Consider the following 20,598-nt stretch of genomic DNA (forward strand, 5'->3'; position numbering starts at 1 on the left):
TAGAGTAAGTAATGTGCATCAATTTTCAGCTCAATAACGCATGGAATACAAATGCGAAACATGTGCAAATATGTGCGCGCTTCCCACACAGACAGCGACACAGCAAACATCCGCAGAAATAAATATCTAATAGCGGATAAGGGGGCGGTAGATTGAGGGGTTTGGGAGGGGAGGTCCTGCAAGGACGAGTGCGAGTTCGACATTGTGTGACGCGTTTCTGTTTCTGTTTCCGTCTTGCGGTTCGCTGCTATTTGTTCTTTGCTCTTCACTCTTCACTCTCAACTCCCTAGTTTCAGGCATCCGCTTTTGTCTGCATTTATTTGTTTTACGGTATTGTATTTGCCCCTTTAGACGAAAAATTGCAATGGTTTTTGGCAATTGTTTTTCTTTTTAAATGTGTGCAACCAGCGATCGTGCGCGAACTTCGCCCTGAGTAATGTGAGACCTTCAATTGTGCGGAAAATTGAATTCAGCGGCAAATGCCTGAATTTATGTGCGAGTACAGTATGTAATGGTTGGAGGGATTCCATCATTTGCATAACTGCGTTTTATTTGTCCACCAAACACCAAACAGCAAAAGCCAAGAGACACACAACTGCTGGCCACTTGGCGCACAAACAAACAAACAAACAGGGGAAAACAGGCAAAACAGAGGCTTCCGGATGCCAAGATGCCAGCTTGCAGTCTAGTGCATTGTGGAAAGGCAAATAAACAAACAAACAAAGCTACGGCTAACTGCAGACAGGACCTCACAGGACACGCAACTAACTGGAAAGTCACTGCGCTCTCAATCTTGGAAGGAGGTGGTGATGTCGAAGGAAGCTCTGACCTATAAGTTTAACTTTCTTTTTTTTTTTCGAAAGCCCTTCCTGGACAGGCTCGTCTCTTCGTGTTAACCGGTTTTTGCGGTTTCACCTTCTTCAAAGGAGTAGGCCTTTATTCTTGTTAAATACTAAAACTGGCGTTTGTGGCCAGTTTCTCACATTAATTTAACGCAATAACTTATTGTGCTTATTACCAAAATATTGAACGCAAATGATGGTGCTAAATCCGAATCACAAAAATATTGAATTTAAATAAAAAGTTTTATGATTAATGTTTTTCTATAAAAATTGAATATGTAATATGAAATTTTGTAATAATTATTATAACAAACTTAATTAAATAAATATAAGTGCTTGTTTTTCTCTATTAGTTATTTTATTAGATCAGCTTTTACTCAAAACACACAACTTTTTCAAAGTGGTTTTAAACCACACATAGTGTTTATAAAGTTTCTTGCCAAGTCGTGTAAATTGCGATTGCCACAATAAATCCAGCGGGATTCGTTGCCCTCGCTGCCTTCTTCGCAAGCTGTTAATTAAAAATGTTGCCAGCAATTTCCCATACAAGTTAGAGCCCGACTGCATACAGGGATAGCAAGGGTAATTTATACCGGCTAATAGAGGTCGTCGCCGGGAAACGGAAACGACCACAAGAATTTCAATTTGCTCAAGAAATTGCGGCCGCAAACTGAGTGCCGAAGTGCAGTGAAGCCCATGAAGACCATACGTGTGTCTATCCGTTCCGTCCGTTCGTCCGTCCATTCGGATTGCCTGTCAGAGAGCCAAAGAGTCGAACGATTGCCCTATGGACTTGGCAGCTTATCCGACTTCGTTCTGGCCACAATTTACACCACGGCTGCAGCTCATAAATTTTCCCAAGTGGAAAATTGCTCAATTTATAACTGTGGCGAGGTGTTGATTGCACTTCGTTGGGCGCCAATTTCTGTTAACGCTGTATCTCACACACTTGAAATTTGCCACTTGATTGGATTGCCCCCCTTTTAAAATCCGGTGAACTCTATCGCCCACTTATTAATTTGTTTATGCGACTCTAATCACTCACACCCAATGCCAAAAACCGCAGATCAACTGTGGCCGCAACTTAAGATTCAGTTCATGAACGTGTGTGTGTGTTGCTCTGTCTCCCCCTTTTTTTTTGCCCTCAGTCAGTCAACAACAAATGTTCGAAAAATTTGTTAACATCAAAAAGTACATTAAAGGCTCAAGGAATGCGCTTTCGTGCGGAAATTGCTTACGTGCGTGGCATTAACAAATGACATCCCGCCGTCCGTATAAGACTCGTCCCTCGTCCTTTGTCCTTCGTCCTTGGGGGTGCGTCCTTCCCACGTTTTGGGAGGCTGTGGAACTTGTCGCTTTGTAGCCCAGCTCTCAACCATTGGCCATCGGTGGTGGATTTGAGCCACCAGAACGCTACTGCGCATGCTGCAAAATAATTGTGGCCTCAACAAGTGTGTTGGATTTTTCACTCAGCCCGCGAAATTCAGCGGATCTGTGGAGACTTTTGTTTTGTGGTGTTTTGCCGCCTACTCCTCCTCCGCCTGCCTCTTCCAGTTGTCAACTACTCGAACGGCTCACGTAGCCCGGCAGTCGAAGCTGAAGCCACTTCAGTACAAAATAATTAAAAATTGAACACACAGAACTGCGGAGCAGACAAACAAACGGCTAGCAAATGACACTCGCCACGAAATGGAATGGAATGCAATGCGATCTGCCCAGGAAGCGGCCCTCCAGATACAAATGCACTGCGCGAAATGGGATAAATAAAAAAGTTTATCATATTGTTGCATTTTTCATGAATTTTTAGAAAATATGCCTAAAATCTCAACTCATTGAGTTACAGCATATAAAAAAGTTGACTTTCACTTTTAATAAAAAAAAAAAAAAAATTTTTTAAAATCATTTATTTTTATTTAATACAGATTAATGGTAAATAAATAAAAAGCATTCCTTAGTCTTGTAGCACCAAAAGATTTTCAGTGCATAGCACTCTATGTTGTCAGTTGACATCTTCTTGTTGCTTTATTTTTTTTTCTGGGACTGTCGCTGCTGTTGTCACTGCTGCTCATTTTACACAAACCAACAAAGGCCAAGGGCTACCCAACACGAACACGACAATCTCCCCAGCAGGAGCTCCTTGGTCCTTGGAGCTTGGTCCATTCTCCCTCCTGCTGATGCTGTTGCTGTTGCTCCTGTTTCTCGCTCATCTCGCCTGCAGCTGCTTAAATAATTTTCGCGATGGGGAGCGAGGTTCGTCAGTTGCCGGATATAAAATGTCAATAAGCTCCAATAACGCAATTGACAAGCTGAGACAGCCTCCGTCGCCAGAAGCTGAACTGCGGCAACAATAAACGGAAATGGTGCTCAAGGACGAGGAGCAAGGGTTAATGCAGTTGGCCAACGAGGCGTGCACTAACTTCCAGCGTCGACATCTCGTGTTGCGCCCGCGGGACCAGAAAAGAACCCCCGCCAAGTAATTTCAAGCTTAAAGAAGCTCCAAATTGATTACGGTTCATATTGATGGGCGTACCTTTCATTGAAACGAACTCTTCGTGGACAAAACTGAAATGTTTTGCAGCAGCAGAACTTAATCCAAACTGTATAGTTAAGCAAAAGTCAAGGTTAAGTAAATTACATTCACAATTCATATATTAATAAAGATGATGAAAACTTATCATAGTTAAGACAGTTTATTAACAACGCGCCTCCTGTTGTTCTACCTTCGTGTTATTTGTGATTGATGAGGACTTGGAACCAGATCCTTGAGGCATTTCTCGCATTTCTTCTGAAGAGCGACCGATGACAATGCGACGGCTTGATTTCGGAGTTCGTTCCAATGACTTATCCAAGGATCTTCGTGGTGTAGTCCTCAGACTAGACACTGGGGTGCCGGCCACAATGGGCTTTTTGTTGTTCCACACGCATAGCACGAACCGTATCTCTTTGTTAAATGCGGCCTTAAACGTGAGCTGTGAATATAACAATACCAAATAATTGTAGGATTTTATATTTTTTCAAGACTTGTAATTAGAGAGCAAGCTTACCTTCTCTTCCAATGCCACTTGCTGAACGTAGACCAGAAACTCTGTGATGCCGATGAGAAAGGCGATCAGGATGCCCATGTAAAGCGTGTAGAATATGCCACGCAATTCCTCGAAAGTCATGTCGGGAGTGGCGTCCGGATCGGGCTCCTCAAAACAACTGGCATTGGGGTTCTTCCACCACTTTTGCTTCAGGTCGTAAAGGGCACCCCGTTCACTTAACCGCAGAATGGCGACACTTAAGTTTGACCTGTATTCCGCACCAAATGGCACAGCAATCGCATAGTGTTTTTCCCCAAACTTTTCGCCGACGGATCGAAGGTCACAGTTTTGCTCGCGATGATATTCCAATGTGGTGGTCTCCATGAGAAACATATAGCCGCCCTCATTCTTTTTCACGCGATCGACTCCCTCGAGATTGTCCTTTGTGTATGCAGATGGGTCATCGTTGTTCATGAGATTAAAAGCCAGTCGATAGACAGTCTCGTTGGAATCAGCAAGAAGATTATACGTACTGCCGCCATAGATAGTGCCGAACTTAACCTTTTTCTGACCACTCAGATCCTTTAAGTTGGCAATGCTGCCCTCCATTTTGGAACTGGTCAAAAAGGCAGCTAAATTGGCTGTATAAGAGTTGGCGATAATGATGGCAAAAATCCACCAGGTGGCCTCAAACATGCGCACCTGAAAATAATGTTATATATATATATATATATATATATATATATTAAATATATGTATATATGTTTTTTTCTCTTGTCTCACCTGTGGACTCCTTGGTAGTATATCACATCCAGCTGTCATAATGGAGGCTACAGTCAGCCAGCCAGTGTTGTGGATGTGCCACTGATTTTCCAGCACTTCGGGATCGCGATTACACGGATGTGGATTCTCCCAGTCCATTTTGGAGATCCTCGCCACTATTGTCTTCAGAAAAGTAACCACAAAAACCGATATCAAAATCCAGATCCAGACTTCTCCCCCGAAGGGTGCCAGATATGCATCGAGTTTCTTCTCCACATGCGGACTTTTGTAGGCTAGGATACTAACTCCCAGTTGCATGAAGGGCACGGTGAAGTCCACTGCTGTTCTGCGAGCTTGGGTGATGGTTAAGTCACAAATTCCCATGTGAGCATCCTGAAAAATAATTTAATAATTATGAAAGAATGATATACTATCTTCTATTTATTTGGAATTAAAAGAAATGCGAATTCTTTTGAATCAAAGTACTCCATTATTAAATTTAAATGAAATCAGTCTAAAGTTTTAAATAGTTAAATTATTATCTATTTGGCACAAGAGAGACCAAACGCGAATTCTTAAGCACCATAAAACTTAACAAAGTTTGAACTTGTTTGTACTCACATTGTTAACGATTTCGCCAATAATGCCGTTCCACTGCTTCGTGTCCTTGTCCTGCTTTCCATACTGCTGATCGGCAACTGGAACAAAGACATACTCGAAACCAACTTCCTGGGAAATGGCGTCTATAAGGTCGACGGCATATCCAATATACAAAGCGTTGCCTGTTAGATTTAGTTCAACCGCAGTCTCGTTCTTTAAGAAATACGGCGGTCCTATTCTGGTGGCCACGCGATAGATTATCTTTTTCTGCACCTTTGCGTCTACATTGAGCTGTGTTATCTGGCCCCTTGGATCCCAGATGGCTATGCCAATGCCGTCCAATGGGTCATACACCTCGATGTTGAACGTTATCCGCTGTCCATCCTTGTCGAACTGCAGGCTACTTGTCCGGAAGTTCGTGCTGTTCACGCCGGAAGTCTGTAACACACCTCAGGGAGATTAACGGCTGTTTTCTTTGGGGGTATGGCCTTCTTACCGCTTTCATGAGGCGTGTTAGATAGCGACCCATGGCCCAGGTGCGACCTCCGGATGCAGCAAAATCGCAGGTTATCCTCGGCACTGCCATCCTGTCCGGGTAAAAGAAGCTGGCATTCCCCCAGGATTGCGCAAAAAGCTGCAGTGCATCATGTATCAGGTCGTGGAGTAGAGTGCGTGGCGATTCATTGCTTTCGTAGACGATATTTTCCTTTTGAATGACGTATCCATAGGGCTGGGAGTACTGCATACAGGTAATTTGGGTTATAAACAAAATAGCTTCTTATGCTAAACCGCATCTTTACTTACTGCTGGGGGTTCAGGGTTGAGCAACAGACGAGCAGCAGTAATATTCACTGCAAAAGTTTCATTATCCGCTGAGAGTTCCTCCAAATGATCAGTGTAGGTTTCCAAGTTTGTCAGAAATATGTGCTGTTTGTTAAATAAAACTAAGTATTGAAGTAAAACAACGCAATAATAACTCACATTAAACTGTCCAGTCAGTCCAAATTCCGAGGAGGAGTTCAATAGCTCCACCAACATGCCAGGAGGGCAGTCCAAAACCACTCGTCGTTCACCTCGGATACTTTTCCACATGACCCTGTAGTCGTCGTCCTTTTGGAACTTTCTTACCCGCACTACATCGTTGTGGACCTCTCTTAACTGCAAAAGGTCCTGCAAACGTGCCGCTGCCTTGGCTGTAAAAGTTAAGATTATGTATCAGTATTATAAGAAATAAATATATTATTAGAAATAAATATAAAAAATATAGTTAACTAACTAAACAATCTCGGAAAATAGAAACAATTTTAAATTAATTCTGCCGAAACTAAGAATATGCAACAATGCTTGCGGTCATAACAATTTAGTGAAACAATGAAGTTATAGCATCTATTAATTAATTTCCTCACCATCATCCGCATCATAGACTATAGTAAACTTGCGCCACCCAAAATTCTGCACAATATCCGCATAGGCTTTGGAGAGTATTACCTGGGATGGGTAGAGATTAATGGTTAATTGATGGTTGGGCTTCTCCTCCTGATGTTCTTCGTCGGAAACATCGAATTCTATATGCGGTATACCGGTATTATTGCAAACCAAGGCTACAATGTCTGAAAAGAGAGCGAAAAACGAATGTAATACATATGCTATACCCAAAGAAATGTCATCACTCATCCGCTCTGTTGACAAACAGATGCGGCAATTTGTTGAGAAAGTTCTCCGTCATTTTCTTCTGGTCCAAAATTCGTTGTCAAGCTTTTTTGTTTGTTCTATTTTGCTTTCGTCTTCTACACAAGATTTTTCCTACACCCGTCTTACCGCTTGCCGCCTTTGAACTTGGTCCGAAAATAGCCGCGACACCATTATCTATGAGATCGCAGGCTGAAAGCGAAAATTCATTCAGAGTTTTATGGTAAGAGTGGGGAAAACGATGGACTCACCCTGCTCCTGCAACATAACACTCCCATCTTCGGATTTTAAACGCTTTATAAGGGGATAAAAACGAAGGGTTTGCTCTGATTCTGGTCCATTAATAGCGTTGACCACCTCCATGAACTCCTTTTCCAGTTCCAGCTCATCGTCGTAGAAAAAGGCACCTGCGGATTGGAAAAAAAAGAGGACATGAGGTTGTTGCCTTTCTCAGTGGCTAACCACATCTCACCGATGTTTATTTGTTGCCCTCGGCTGGGACACACGAAAAATGCACTGCAAATGCAGCTGAGCCAAATCATGCGATGCCACATGCCTGCTGCTCTGGAATTTCCACTGAACATTTTTGGCCAGCGGGCTGAGCTATTTCCGAAATATTTCGTTTTTCATGCGAACACACACCGGCTGGCGAACACACACGGCAACTGGCGAAGCTTTTCTGGCCATTGAAGATCGAATACGACGAATGGAGAACTGAGATCAGCTGGTTGGAAAAGCTCAGTCAGCTGATTTTGCTTCGTATCACAAAAAACTATGTGATTTCAATAAGAAGTTAATTTTTTTTACCTATTCTTAAGAATTGTTAAATTCAAAAATAAGAATATCACAAATTTGTAAACTATAACTTTACATTTAAAAAATGTCATACCCAACAGTTTAATGTATATTTAATTTTGCTAAATATTTGTATATCAATAATTATATAAAAACATTTAATGATATTTAAGTTATTATTAACAAAGAAACGTTCCTGATAATTTGACATGTAGCAGTCAATTTTTCGCTGGACTTAAAAGAAGAATATAACGATAATCAAGACCATTATCTGAGGCATCTGCCAAAGGAACAGTGATTAGCTCCCCGAGGAGCAGAACCCATCAAGCTTGGACACGGTTCAATCAGCCGCAGAATGTGTCACCCACGAGCAGAGCTTCTGGTTCCAGGTGCTTCATTGAAAAGCGATGAGGTGTCACTTTTTCATGGCAAAAACGACAAGGGGACAGAAAAGGCGCCTTCCAGTCATCATAGGTTCCTGGATTTGCATAAAAGGTACCATTCAGCATTCAGCCAAGCATACTTTTTAATGGCTGTGGAGTACAACATGGAAGCAACAATATTGCCGCTGGTGTCACTTTAACCTTTGCCACTGTGTTTGCTCAAAGGATTTTGTGAATGCCGAACACGTTTCGTGTTTTAGCCTGGGCACCTTTTGTCGAAATTTGAATAATTCCCACCCAATTCCGGAAGAAGGTTAAAACACCGACCCGTCTAACCGTTAATATTCATTTGAAGTTGGGCAAAATCCAAATATTCAATATGCCCCCAGTCAAGCTCCGGCTGATGATGATAAATGTTCACCATAGCCATGGCAACTATTCCGAATTGAATACCCCACACTGTATACCCATTAGCGTGGAATTTCCCGAGCTATTTTCTTCTTTTTTTTTCGATTAAAACTTCGCCGGGTATTCGCTGCCGTAATCAAGCCAAAGCCAAGAAGTGAGTACAACAAAACGAAAAAAATAAATAAAATGAGCCAGGACCAAGCACTTGCAAAACATTTTCTATTACACGAAATATTTATGGCTATCATGCGGAGGCAACAGCGGACAAAAAGGGGCCACCTATGGAATGGAATGGAATGCCCTGCAGCTGGCCAAAGGAACCAAAGAGCCACCAGAACAACTAGACCAACAGAAACCCACACCAAATCCCTACTTCAGGCAGGTCCCCAGCAAAGCTCAACGAACAGAAAACACGCAGCAACACACACAGCACAACAAATCCAAATCCTGGCCACAACAGCAGAAGAATCTGCAAAACTTTTGCAAGGTAATAGAACTCACAGCTAGGCTATGGCTATGGGGTAAAAACTGAGAGGGATGATGATGCTACACGGCTAGTGCAAAAAAGTTTTAATACTTGCCATAATGTTGCCAAAAGGATTATCCGAAAGAATGACTTTTAATGGAGACAGGAAGTAAGCGCATAACAGACAGAAGTATTAACTGTTTCCTTCCGCTTGCCGGTTAGTTCCTCCTTCCGAAGGCGAACCTCTGCACACATATTTACAAAACTGTCAGTTCCTAAGCGCTCCTTGCTAGCAATCCTTTAGTGCGTCTCCTTATGTGTGTTTGTTTGGCTGGGCTGGGTTTTGTGGCATGTAAGCTGTGCGGAAATATTGCAGCATTCTTATAACGGGCGACTAGGAGTCTGAGTTTCAGTCGGCGTCTAAGGCTGTAAGACTTACGACAATTTATTCTACATTCCACGGGTATTACGATTTCCTCCAAGAGTTTGACATTATCTCAAGAAAGAATTTTTTAAACTCCAAAAATGTGTTTCAATTTTAACTTTAGAACTTGTTAAAACAACGTTTCTTTTTGGGGAGTTTTTGAAAACCTCAAACACTTTTTTCATAGACCTATTATTTGGACCACTTAATTTTTAAATTAATTAAATTACCTGGAAATTTTCTTAGCAACATTTTTGGCGACATTGACAAAATACATTTAGACTTTATTATTAAACTACATAAATTATGTTTACACAAAAGGAAATTGTTGTACCAAAAAGTTCATCAAACATTATTTGCAATAGCATTTCGCAAATATTTGTAAGGCTTAAATCAACAGAATGTGTTTACGTGTACTTTTGTGTAAAGAAAATAAAATCTAATAATAAAAAACAAAAATATATATATATTTTAATTAAATTTAAATTTAATAATTGTTCTAAAACAACTATTCTGCTTAGTGCAAATTTTACAAAACGAAATAAGAAGACTCATTAATTAAACCACGAAATTTGTACACAAAAAGTAAAATAAATTTACAAAAATCAACAGAATATGTTTACATGTACTTTCTATAAAATATACAATTTTGTTTAATTTAAAAATTGTCAAAAAAAAGTATGTATTGCCATTACGATTTTGTATCAAAAGTGTTCTTTGCAAGAGTATACTAAACCCCAATTTCGCCAGGCATTTATTTTCCTACCAACTGTCGACTGTTGAGTGTCTTGAGTACATTTCTTAGCCGGGATTTGTGAGTGGCGGTTGCCTTGGTCAATGATTGGCACTCGGTGCCCTAAGACTCAAGCTAGAGCTACTTTAACCGCTCCTTTAACCTTTACTCCGTGAGTTTTCCAATATACTTGTACTTTAGTCTCATTTTGCATTTTAATGAGCGTTCGTTCCTGAAATATGAGACGCCAACGTGGGCGAGAAAAAGAAGGGAGCGGCTGTGATGACAACAGCGGGCGCCATAATTTTGCATCCTTCTTCGCTTCGCTTGTTTTTTCTCCGCCGCACTCCTTTCCTTAGTCGTATTTTTCTTCGAAAGTGTCCTAAGTCGGCTTCATCGTCGTGTCCTGGCTGCAGGATATTGCTTTAATTGAAATTTATGCTAAATAGATTGACACTAATGAGCAATGGCTCCTGCTCCGGCTGCTTTTTCAGCTGCCGGCCGGCCAGGTAATTCCCGGCAAGACTATCTGCATAATTAAATTGCTTCTCGGCAGCGCCTTCTTCTTCGCCCGTCTAATGTCAACCGAATTATTATTATTATTTTTAGCATTTTTATATGAGCCGATCCCCCTCCATTTGCATAGCAGATCCAAAGCCAAATGCCACCAGCTGACAAATGGCTCAAGTTGTGGCTCTTCCGCTGCTGCTGAGTGCTCCACTTCCGTTCCGGATGCGACTTCTGCGACATATGTAGCTGAGAGCCAAAAGTCCCCACCTAGATTCATTGCACAATTGACGCCCCACAGGCGAAGAAAAATTAGGCCTCTATTCGATACTCGAGCCGATATTCTAATTAAACTTAAAAAAACATATTATTCAATAGTTTCTTTAGTGTAGTATTTAAATTTAAAAAAAGACATTATGATAAAACTTTAAGGAACATATTATTAAATAGATCAAGTTTAATATAAGAATTTAAAAAAGAAACTGTCATTGGTTACAAATTACCGCGAATCCTTCAGCTCAAAATTTAGTTCTTGTTTGATTTCGGTAGAGATTTTCCTTACATTTATTTTAATTTAAAATCAAATTAAGCTCAGCTCTTCTTGATGTAAAAATAATTATTTTTCTTTAGCTTTAGAAAGTCAAGCAAATCGCTTTTAAGATGTACTTTCCAAACCCCAAACAAATATAACCTATAACGCAACAAATCTTATATCCTGAACTTATGTTGTGTGAACAAGATAATAATTATAAAATATTCTTTCAAAGTCTAGATTATATTATATTATATATAAAATATATAATAATCAACCCCATACACTTTTTTCCGTGGATTTCGCTGTGGATTTCCCCATCACATTTATCGCTTTGCTTTGGTGACGGAAATGAGTTTTTGTCGTAAAGTTTTATGGCAATAAACGTCGCTTGTTAGTCCGGGGTTTTGCCAGCCCTCCCTTGGCACTTACGCACTTGGCACAGAAATCATAGTCAGGGCTCGAAAGGAGAATAAACATATAAATAGCTCTAGAGCCAAGAATGGTGTCGTTGTTTTCTACGGCGCGTTACACATTGCCTGCCAGGCTGCATAAAAATAGTTGCCGGCCAACAACAACAGCAGGACAGGAGGAGCAGGATGAGGTGGATCTGGATCCTGTGACCATTTTCCATTACATTTGCCACGACGTCACGGCACATTTCTCTCGCATGTTCCACTCTAACCGGAGTCTATGGCAGCTCCCTTCCGTTTCCGGTTCTGGTCCTCTGGCTGTTATCATATCTGGCTTTTGTTTTACCCTGTCTCTCCCTCCTTTTAATTCTTTTAACAATTGCGCTAAAAGTTGTGCATTGAACACTTGGCTGCCTTTCAGCCAACAATAAAAATGGGCACGGAAACGAAGCTGTAAAGTATACCACCCTGGTGCCCAGATAACAGAAATATTGTTTACCGCAATGCAATTGTTGCCAAAGAAAAGCAAGTGGGGAAAAGGGGGGTATGGGAAAAGCCTTTTCATTTGTTTTACTTTATTCACACCAAGCCGAGGAAAAGTTGGCCAGGCCAGGAATATCTGCAATTGGAGGCGATGGAGGAAAATCGGAGGACGTGTACAGCTTCCGTTTCCGCTGAAAAGTTTCATTTCCCACAAGCCGTTGACTGAGCTGAGCGGCTGCTCCGTCGATGATAAAGTGCGAAATTAACTTTTGAAATAAAACAACAACGGCTTGCTTCCCGCAGGCAAATGATATACGGTTCTACGGCTACTGCTTTTCCCTCACTCATGTGTTTTTCCCTCCTGCATGTAAAACAGACCGCAGAGAATATGATTAAGGTGGCGCAAGAACATCGAATATCATTCACCTGATATGGCGGCAATCGAAGTCTGTGCTCTGCTCCATTTGGTTGTTAGGCACGTAAAAAATATGAAAAATTTCGCATAATCAGGCAGGAAGTTCATAACTCGGCAGAAATCTCGACCCATCGCATAGGCATGCATATTTAATACGTGGGCGGACCCTCAGCATAGTGCGCTTATTGCCACGCCCCCTGTTCCAGTGTATCCTCGGGGTACAGTTAAACAAAAAACTCAAAAAAAGAACAAAAATTAATTTGTGAAATAAAAGAATGAATATAAAAAAAACAAATCTATACAGTCAAACTATTAAGTTTGAATTTTACTACAAATCGAAAGAATGTTTGAAACAAAAATGTGTGAGTTCACGTTTGTAAAAATAACAATAGGCTTTTCCTTTTATTAAAAACTGTATAGCTTTAATGTGCGACTTTTTTATTAATGTATATTAAGACTTCGAAAGAATCGGCAAAATTATTTCAAACTTAAGAGTAAAATTATACAAAAGGCAATGCTTTAAAATCATAGGTAAATTTTAAAAGACCTATTACAAATTAGACAAATTGTTTCAAAATAAATATGTATTTTTTCTATACTATTATACTTATCAAAAAAACTCGCATTAAATAAAATTTTGTTTTATCTTAAGTTTAAATATTTTTACAGCTATAAATATATCAGAAATGATATTTAAAAATCTTTACATATTTTGTATAGCATATTATCTCTATTTTGGCCAAATTTCTCTCAGTGTCTGGTTCTCATGCCATCAACACGAAAAGCAATCAAATTGCAAAAATTTGTTTCATTTTCTGCGATAACATGACTTGAATTTGATGAATGCCTTGGCAAGAGCAAGCCATGAACCAAATGGAATGGAGAATGGTGAATGGAGGGGGCCAGAAATGGGGCGGAAGGGATGGAAAGGACGCGAAGGATATTGGCAACGAAAGCCAAATGCCAATCTCGGCGCGCTTTTTACGAGGCCAGGCTTCAGTGGGCGGTGGGAATGGGTATGGGTATGGCTACAGCTACAGCTACAGCATGGATCGAGATGGGTTGCTCAGCATGGAAAAAATGTGCAGATATGGCCAAATGAAAGAGTTATGAATCCGCAACTTTGTTGCTCCCCAGGCGCTTCTGGCTCCAGCACAAAACGACCCACCTTCACCCTGCTCCGATTACTAATGCGCCCCGTGGTCCCACGACCATCGCATCCTGTTCGCCGAGAGCTAGTCCTTCCTGGCCAAGGATTAAAATAAATGCGCCACATTTGTATGTGTTGCACGAATCGAGGGGGGAGCACAAAAAAAAGGGGGGGTGGACGGTCCTGGCCCGGAATCCCTATTTCCGATAACCGCTATTTATGGTTAGCTGCATTGGTTGGCCCTCCACATCCACATCATCATAATCCATGCCCGCGGATAGCAAGCATCAAATGCAAATAATTCCATGGCTCCTCCACGCCTTTTCACATTTTTCTGAGGAAAAAACCCCCGAGGCTCTGAGGTCCGGGGCGTGTCAGCATTTTGACGGAGTCCGCTCAGGGAAACGTACCGAAATTTTTGTAATTACGACCACGTCAAAAGCACTCGCCGCACAAACAAAAGCCGCCGACCAAGAAATAAATGACCAGAAAAAGCTTACTGCGCGGTTCTTGCTTAAACTGAGAACTAAAATTACATTTTAAGCATTAGGTTTTTTTATGTTGCAGGGAAAAATTAAATTTCAAGGGTCATTTAGCAGGTTAATTTTTCTAAAATGTCTACCGAAGTTCTTTACTAGCCCTCGAACTTTAAAGTTTTATTCACAATTTAAGAACTTTAAAAATATATATTTTAGTATTTAAACCTATATTATTTTTATAAAAAATGGGGCTAAGGCTTGAATATTTTAAAGCTTATTTACTATAGTTTTACCAATGAATCAGTGTCTTAAATAACCGGCCATCTGGTCATTTAAAAGAAAGGTAATATCGCACTACTTAGGTAATATTTGTTAAATAACTTTACTACATAGTATACTTTTAGAGGCTTAGTTGACTACCCCAGCTGTTTATACTTATTTATTTGCAACGCATCTGGCTTTGGATGCCAATGAGCTGTTCGTTAGTTTGATGTAAGCTGCTTTCCATTCACGTCTCCTCCCATCATCGATGCTCCACATACTCTGTATTCTAAGCATATGCAGGTATATCGCGTTGTCAACGTTACCAATCCTCAGTTCGCCTCCTCAATTCACCGACATAAAAGTCAATTTATGGCATATAAACCGCTTTGTTGTCAGGGGAACTCAATTACGGGAAACCTCCCATTTCCCCATTCCATTTTGTGCTCTCAGTCAAAGGAACATTGCATAAATCGCCCATCCATCGCATTACCGAAATATTTTAATGAATCAAAGTTGAGTTCCCTTTGTGTGTGCGACTCTTGGCTCGTTTTCGTCTAGTATTTCAATCGTGCGATATGACACATCATCAAAGTTGGCATATTTCATTATATAAGCCGCCCCACCATCAATACAGTATCGTTTGCATGTTGCGTGTCAGAGTTCAATATGGAAAATGGCTGGCTGGCTGGCTGGCTGGCAAAAAAAAAAAAAAGCAGAAAAAGAAAACAACAGAAATCGAAACACAAACAACAATTCAAGTGTTACACTTTAGTTTTCTAGTCTGTGGGGGTGGGAAAATGGGGGAAATTTTCATTTCATTTCGCGCGTCATTTGAGGCGGCGCCGCTTCGAATTGTTGCAACCTTTCCATATCAGAATGGTTCCTCGAGTTTCTTGATTGAAATCGCATAAAAACAAAGCTAAAATGGGTGGGAATATTTACGATTGTGTGCGTCGCCCTGTTCGATTTTGTTCGTTTCATTCGTTCTCCATCGACGGTTTTTCCCTGGGCTTTCTTTTATTAAAAGTTTTGATTGTTTTTCGCGTTTCAATTCGTAGCTTTCGCGCCTAATGACAGCCGAGCATGCCATGAAATATGAGTTGATTGCCAGCAAAGGGCAGAGGGTGGGGTGTTGGGGGTATTGAAGGGTTATAAATCCACTCGAAGTCGTTGCAAATTGCCTGGCCAGGGAATAGCAAACCAACCAACAAACAAGCTCATTAGGCCGCACCAATTACTTCTAATTAATGTCTTTGAGACGCATAAAATTTTGTCAAGTTTCTCGCTGCCGCCTGGCCATTTGCTTTTTTTTTTTTGTCGTTGTGCACAAGCCCACCCACTTTCTTGCACGCCAATTAACTCTGAACGCTCATTACAGGTCGCGATGGAAAAGCTGACAGTTTGAGCCAGGCATTCTAGTTGGTGGGTCCAGGTCCAGGACCACTACTACCGTGTCACTGCCACATTCCTTCCTCTTTTCTGTGGTGCAGCGGCGCGTATTAATTAGCTGCTCGAAGCCACCGCCCAACGCCCATCACCTGTCTGGGGTTCAAATACACTTGTAAAAACAAGCTAAAAGAAATCTTTTATTAACTTGTAGTTTAATATTTTACGAATCGAACTAAGAATTTGGTCCTTTATTATAGAAAAGCAATATCACGCTCTTATTCAATTACGGACACAAGACCATTTAGTGACGAATCTCACTGAGACTGATTCTACTATAAAGTTTTGAGTAGGTTTTCAACCTAATAAACAAAATCCGTCCATTTAAAACGTGAGATATATGACATTACCGTTTGTTTAATGCTAATGGTAATCATTTTAGACATTTCTTTTAATTTGAATTATTTTTTAGTCTCTCTTTTTTTTTCTGTGCAACTCGTCGTCATGGCGCAGCTTCGAATGTTTCCATTTGCAGGCAGTTCAAAAAGTGTCTCCTCCTCTTGCCCCAAACTCCAGCAGCACCTGCACTTGGGCCCCACCATCATCGTGATTGTCGTTAACATTACGTCAACTAATTGGCTTCATTTGGGGTTGTCGTGTGGCTGCTACGTGGCGTTTTTCGCTGCCGCCCGTATTCAGGACCTTCTAATTGGCAATGAAAGGAGCATAATTTATGAATATGTCGCGCACTCATTTCATGCTACACTTGTCAAGTGAAGCGGGGCAGGCTCCTCTTCCACTTCCGTTTCCTCATCAATGAAAAACTGCTCTTTGAAGCATTAATTATGGGTTCAGAAAACAAAAAAATATAACGCCGATTGATTAAAGAGTACGGTTTTATAGTTTCAAACACAATTTTCTACATGGGGAAGGGCGAAAGAACTGCGACAACGGAAGCTTACACGCTTCTGCACTCCGCCGTCGAGCTGGAAAGACAACCCATTAGACCGCAATTCACTTGGCTCCGCACCAATGTTTCATGTTTCGCCTTTTTATGCATCGCCCACATTTTGGACATGGACCTGGGAAAAGTGAAAAGTGAACAGCATAAAGTCAGAAATTGCATTTCCCCATCTGCGAGATAGTCCACCAACACTAACTAAAGGGCTGTATGCAAGGTAACAGTGTGTATTATGCGTATAAAATCCTTTCCAATTAAAAATTTTAATAGATTAGAAATCAAAATATCCAGAAATGGAAAGCTGTGTGCTCTATTATTGTTTCCAAAGTTTGTTAAGGAAAGATGGGCGTAAACTAAACTGGTGGAGTAAATCCGACATCGCCTTGTACGACAAAGGAATTGGTCTTATTTTATTTAATTATGGCATTTTGAAGCCTAGTTTTTAAAATATCGGGGAACTTAAATTGAAATCTGAAAAAAAAATTAAAAATTAAATGTTTTAATAACATATTATTTTAGCCTCAATATTATCACTCCTAAGATCACATTTCAATAGTTAATGCCATATTTTTATGTCCTCAACTGTGACATATTGAAGCTCATATAGTTGTAGTGGCATTTGCTATAGTTTGTTTGTTTGTGTGTTGCCTTTTATTTTAATTTCCCTCGACGGCACACGCTCTGTATTTGTATCTGTATCTGTAGCAGAGCACTTTACACATTAATGTAAAAAAATTGTGCACTGATGTAAGTGCGTCTTCCTCACTTCAGTGCCTCTCCCACCCCCCCGGTTAGCCCCCCGCAACCCGCCCCCCCCATTAGCCACCACCCACTTTTTAACCCACTAACGAGACTGACAGGCAGCCAAGCCGCAAACCAAACAGACAGACAGCTCCCATTTTCCCCATTTCCCATTTTCCCCGTCCGACTGCTCTGCGCGCATTTTAATAAAAACGAATTAAAATGTGCACTAATATGTTTTTATTATTTATGCTTATACGTATATTTGTATTTATTTACATGCACGTAGCAAATAAATTGCACTCGAAACTCGAGTGGCTCGTCGTTTCTCTCGTCTCCGTGTGGCTAGGAAATGTGTCACTGTGGAAATTGCTTTGTCAGGTTCTGAGAGAGTTTTGCATCCCGAAAGTTCCATTAAACTGCCCCTGCCCTCGGTATTTTCTTGGTCCTGAGACTTGCTCTCATGTATATTATATAGTTTGCCATATGCGGATTAGCCATAAGCTGCTTTTGGCAGAGGCAGCATGGAAAGTTTACAACGAAACGCAACCAACAGCCAGGATGAGGTTGGAAATGAGCATTGAGATTGAGCCGGGAGGACGATGAACACAAGTGGGTAAACCGCTTTCGTTGAGGCACTTGAGTTGAGTCAGTGGCTTATAATTTGTTTGACAAGCATCAAAACAGCCACAACCGGATCCCCTTATATCATCTACATTAAATTCTGTTCTTCTTATAATCTATAGGAGACAATTTAAAATTTTGAAACTATGGGATAGTCGGCATTAATTTAAGGATTCTGTTCTGTGACTCTGTGAGATTCACCAAATCAGCAGAAAAAGTAATGCTGAAAAGATTTTCATTATTTTAAAAGCACGAACTGAAACAACTGTGCACACACAGCACAAGATTGCTGAGCGCGAAGTGGTTGCTTGCCAACTGACACCCCTTATCATTAGCTCAACTTAAAGGTCAAAGAAAACATATTTGATCTGTATTGAGTGGATTTATTTATTCTGTTTTTTAAGCATTGTAAATCGGTACGTTTTTTAAATATTTTTTTTAGATAGATCTTGAATTTTAGTTCTACTTAAACAATTGTACATTCTCTTAGTGCATTTGTAAGTCCAGCTAATCACGTGCCACCTAAATCAACCGAAAGGGCAGACTTGGCGTCTGGCCAGCGACTTAATGATGCATACGTGTCGCCACTATTTCTCTTCGAAGACCGGACATTGTATCAAAGTGGATCTGCTGCATCCGGGGCAACCAATTAGGAACAGCGCCAAAGAGGCTCCCAGCGGGACTTCTTTTTCAATTAAACCGGCGACACAAAAACGGCTCAAAGCGGCATTTGTCAGCGGGCAAAACAATTTGCCGCTGTCAGAGGATAAGAGACTTTGGCGTTGTCCAACATTTCCGCACGCTCAATTTAATAAGGGCAGCTCATTAGCCGACGTCGGGGATGCTTCAACTAGCACCCTTATCCCTTATCATCCCCATGCACTTCAAGCGGCCTCATGTAGGGCTGCACTGGAAAAAAACCAAACGAGAAAGATTAAAAAATTATAGACAAAAGATAGAGCCATCAAAACCATTATTTTCCCAGAATGTAAACCTTGAAATTCCATAGCTTATATATGTAATCTTCAATTTTTTTATTAGTCTTAGTACATTAGTTGTTCCCCAATTTCCCTTACAATTTACATTAGTGACGTATACAATTTTTGATTGAGTTGGTAGAACAATCGATAGCACTATCGATACCATCGATGATCAAAGAATTTAGCAACATCGATGTTTTGAGATCACCATCTATGCTAACGCTCTACACAAATTTTGTTAATCAGCGTTTTTAGTTTTTATAGATATTTCGTTCTATTTTATCTGACACTATCGATATAATCGATAGTAGCCACCTTCGATAGCCAAAACTATCGATGTTTTAAAAACCCTAATTGAAGAGCAAGATACATTCCCAATTATTTCAAGTGTAGCCGCCACGTCGGTTTTGGGGACCATAAACCCAAATTGAAAAATGTTAAATTATCATCAAATTTCATGCACTATCAAAGTCAATTTCCTGTGGCAGCGACCTCAAGGACTCGTGTCTTGAATTCCGCCGACTCCCGCAGCTTTTCCCCCATCCAGATTCTAGATTCCAGCCTGCCCGCCAGTCACAAAAATAATTTATTCAACTTGATGCCGTGGTCGCTGGTCGGTGGAAACCCGAAGTTTTTAAGGGGGGATGGCGGGACGACGACCGCTGCCCTGCGGTTCATTGTCAGTTAAGCTTTTTAAAAGAAAACCACTTAGAATGTTGACATTATCCTTCACTTTCTATTTATTTTGTCATTTAATCAACTTCCTGCTCGACGACGACGGCGTCGTCGTCCCTGATTTGCATACCAACCCAATGGAGTCGACTGATGAAGGGGGAGATGAGCTTTATATTGGGGTGGTCGCATCTTCAGATGGACGCCTCGTTTGTCTCCGGTCGCCGGTCTAAGTCTTAGTAAACCAGTATTTGCGCTCTGGCGCCGTCTCGCCAATCAGTCAACCCAACGGAGTCAGCGGCGGAGCCCTCTGGTAAATAAAAATTGCTTTTTGCCGCATAACCTGTGGCCTACTCCCCCTTTTCCTCCCTCTCTCAGTCCATATGCCATCCGCCTTCGATAGAGATAGACAATTGGATAGCAAACTGAATTCTACATTGATAAAAACTATAGTATGGTAAAAAATAAATATATATATTCAAATAAATATATTGTATATAACGTATTTAAATTAAATTAAAGTCAATTGGGTAGCAAATTGAATTCTACATTGATAAAAAAAATTGAAATAGTAAACATAATTTGTATACTTAATAATATGAAATACAATGCATATTAAATTGACCAATAAAATATTTATATATTTAAGTTAATGCAAAAAATATTAGATATATATTGGGTTTAATTTGTATGTATTTGTATAGGATTTCTTTTTAGCTTTACAAATAATCCCTAAATTGCAATCCTTAAAAAATATCTTTTTTTTTTGACTGTGCATAGTCAAACCAAAATGACATTTTGGGGCTGACTGGATCGTTTTGGCTTGCTCATTTGCCGTTATTAAAGCAATTCTATGAATATTTTAA

At 40.5% G+C, this 20,598-nt stretch overlaps 1 protein-coding gene across 1 annotated transcript; it reads right to left on the bottom strand.

The window, feature by feature from the left end:
* Nucleotides 1-3,469: 3,469 nt before the first annotated feature.
* Nucleotides 3,470-7,579, bottom strand: LOC108149576 (glutamate receptor ionotropic, kainate 2). Its single transcript, XM_017277214.1, has 11 exons — nucleotides 7,389-7,579; nucleotides 7,168-7,323; nucleotides 7,046-7,108; nucleotides 6,634-6,837; nucleotides 6,209-6,420; nucleotides 6,032-6,154; nucleotides 5,724-5,966; nucleotides 5,249-5,665; nucleotides 4,649-5,020; nucleotides 3,887-4,567; nucleotides 3,470-3,811 (listed from the first exon to the last, which is right to left on the bottom strand). The coding sequence occupies exons 1-11, from the start codon at nucleotides 7,498-7,500 to the stop codon at nucleotides 3,536-3,538; spliced, it is 2,859 nt and encodes a 952-aa protein (XP_017132703.1). The 5' UTR covers nucleotides 7,501-7,579; the 3' UTR covers nucleotides 3,470-3,535.
* Nucleotides 7,580-20,598: the final 13,019 nt, after the last annotated feature.

Source organism: Drosophila elegans, unplaced genomic scaffold (assembly GCF_018152505.1).
Source record: "Drosophila elegans isolate 14027-0461.03 unplaced genomic scaffold, ASM1815250v1 contig_814, whole genome shotgun sequence".
Taxonomy (NCBI): domain Eukaryota; kingdom Metazoa; phylum Arthropoda; class Insecta; order Diptera; family Drosophilidae; genus Drosophila; species Drosophila elegans.

Coding starts and splice junctions, on each gene's coding strand:
- LOC108149576 (XM_017277214.1), bottom strand. CDS start 7,500: ATGTTCAGTGGAAATTCCAGAGCAGCAGGCATGTGGCATCGCATGATT. Junction 6,421..6,633: donor AGTCTATGATGCGGATGATG/GTGAGGAAATTA, acceptor TAACTTTTACAG/CCAAGGCAGCGGCACGTTTG. Junction 5,666..5,723: donor TAACACGCCTCATGAAAGCG/GTAAGAAGGCCA, acceptor GGTGTGTTACAG/ACTTCCGGCGTGAACAGCAC.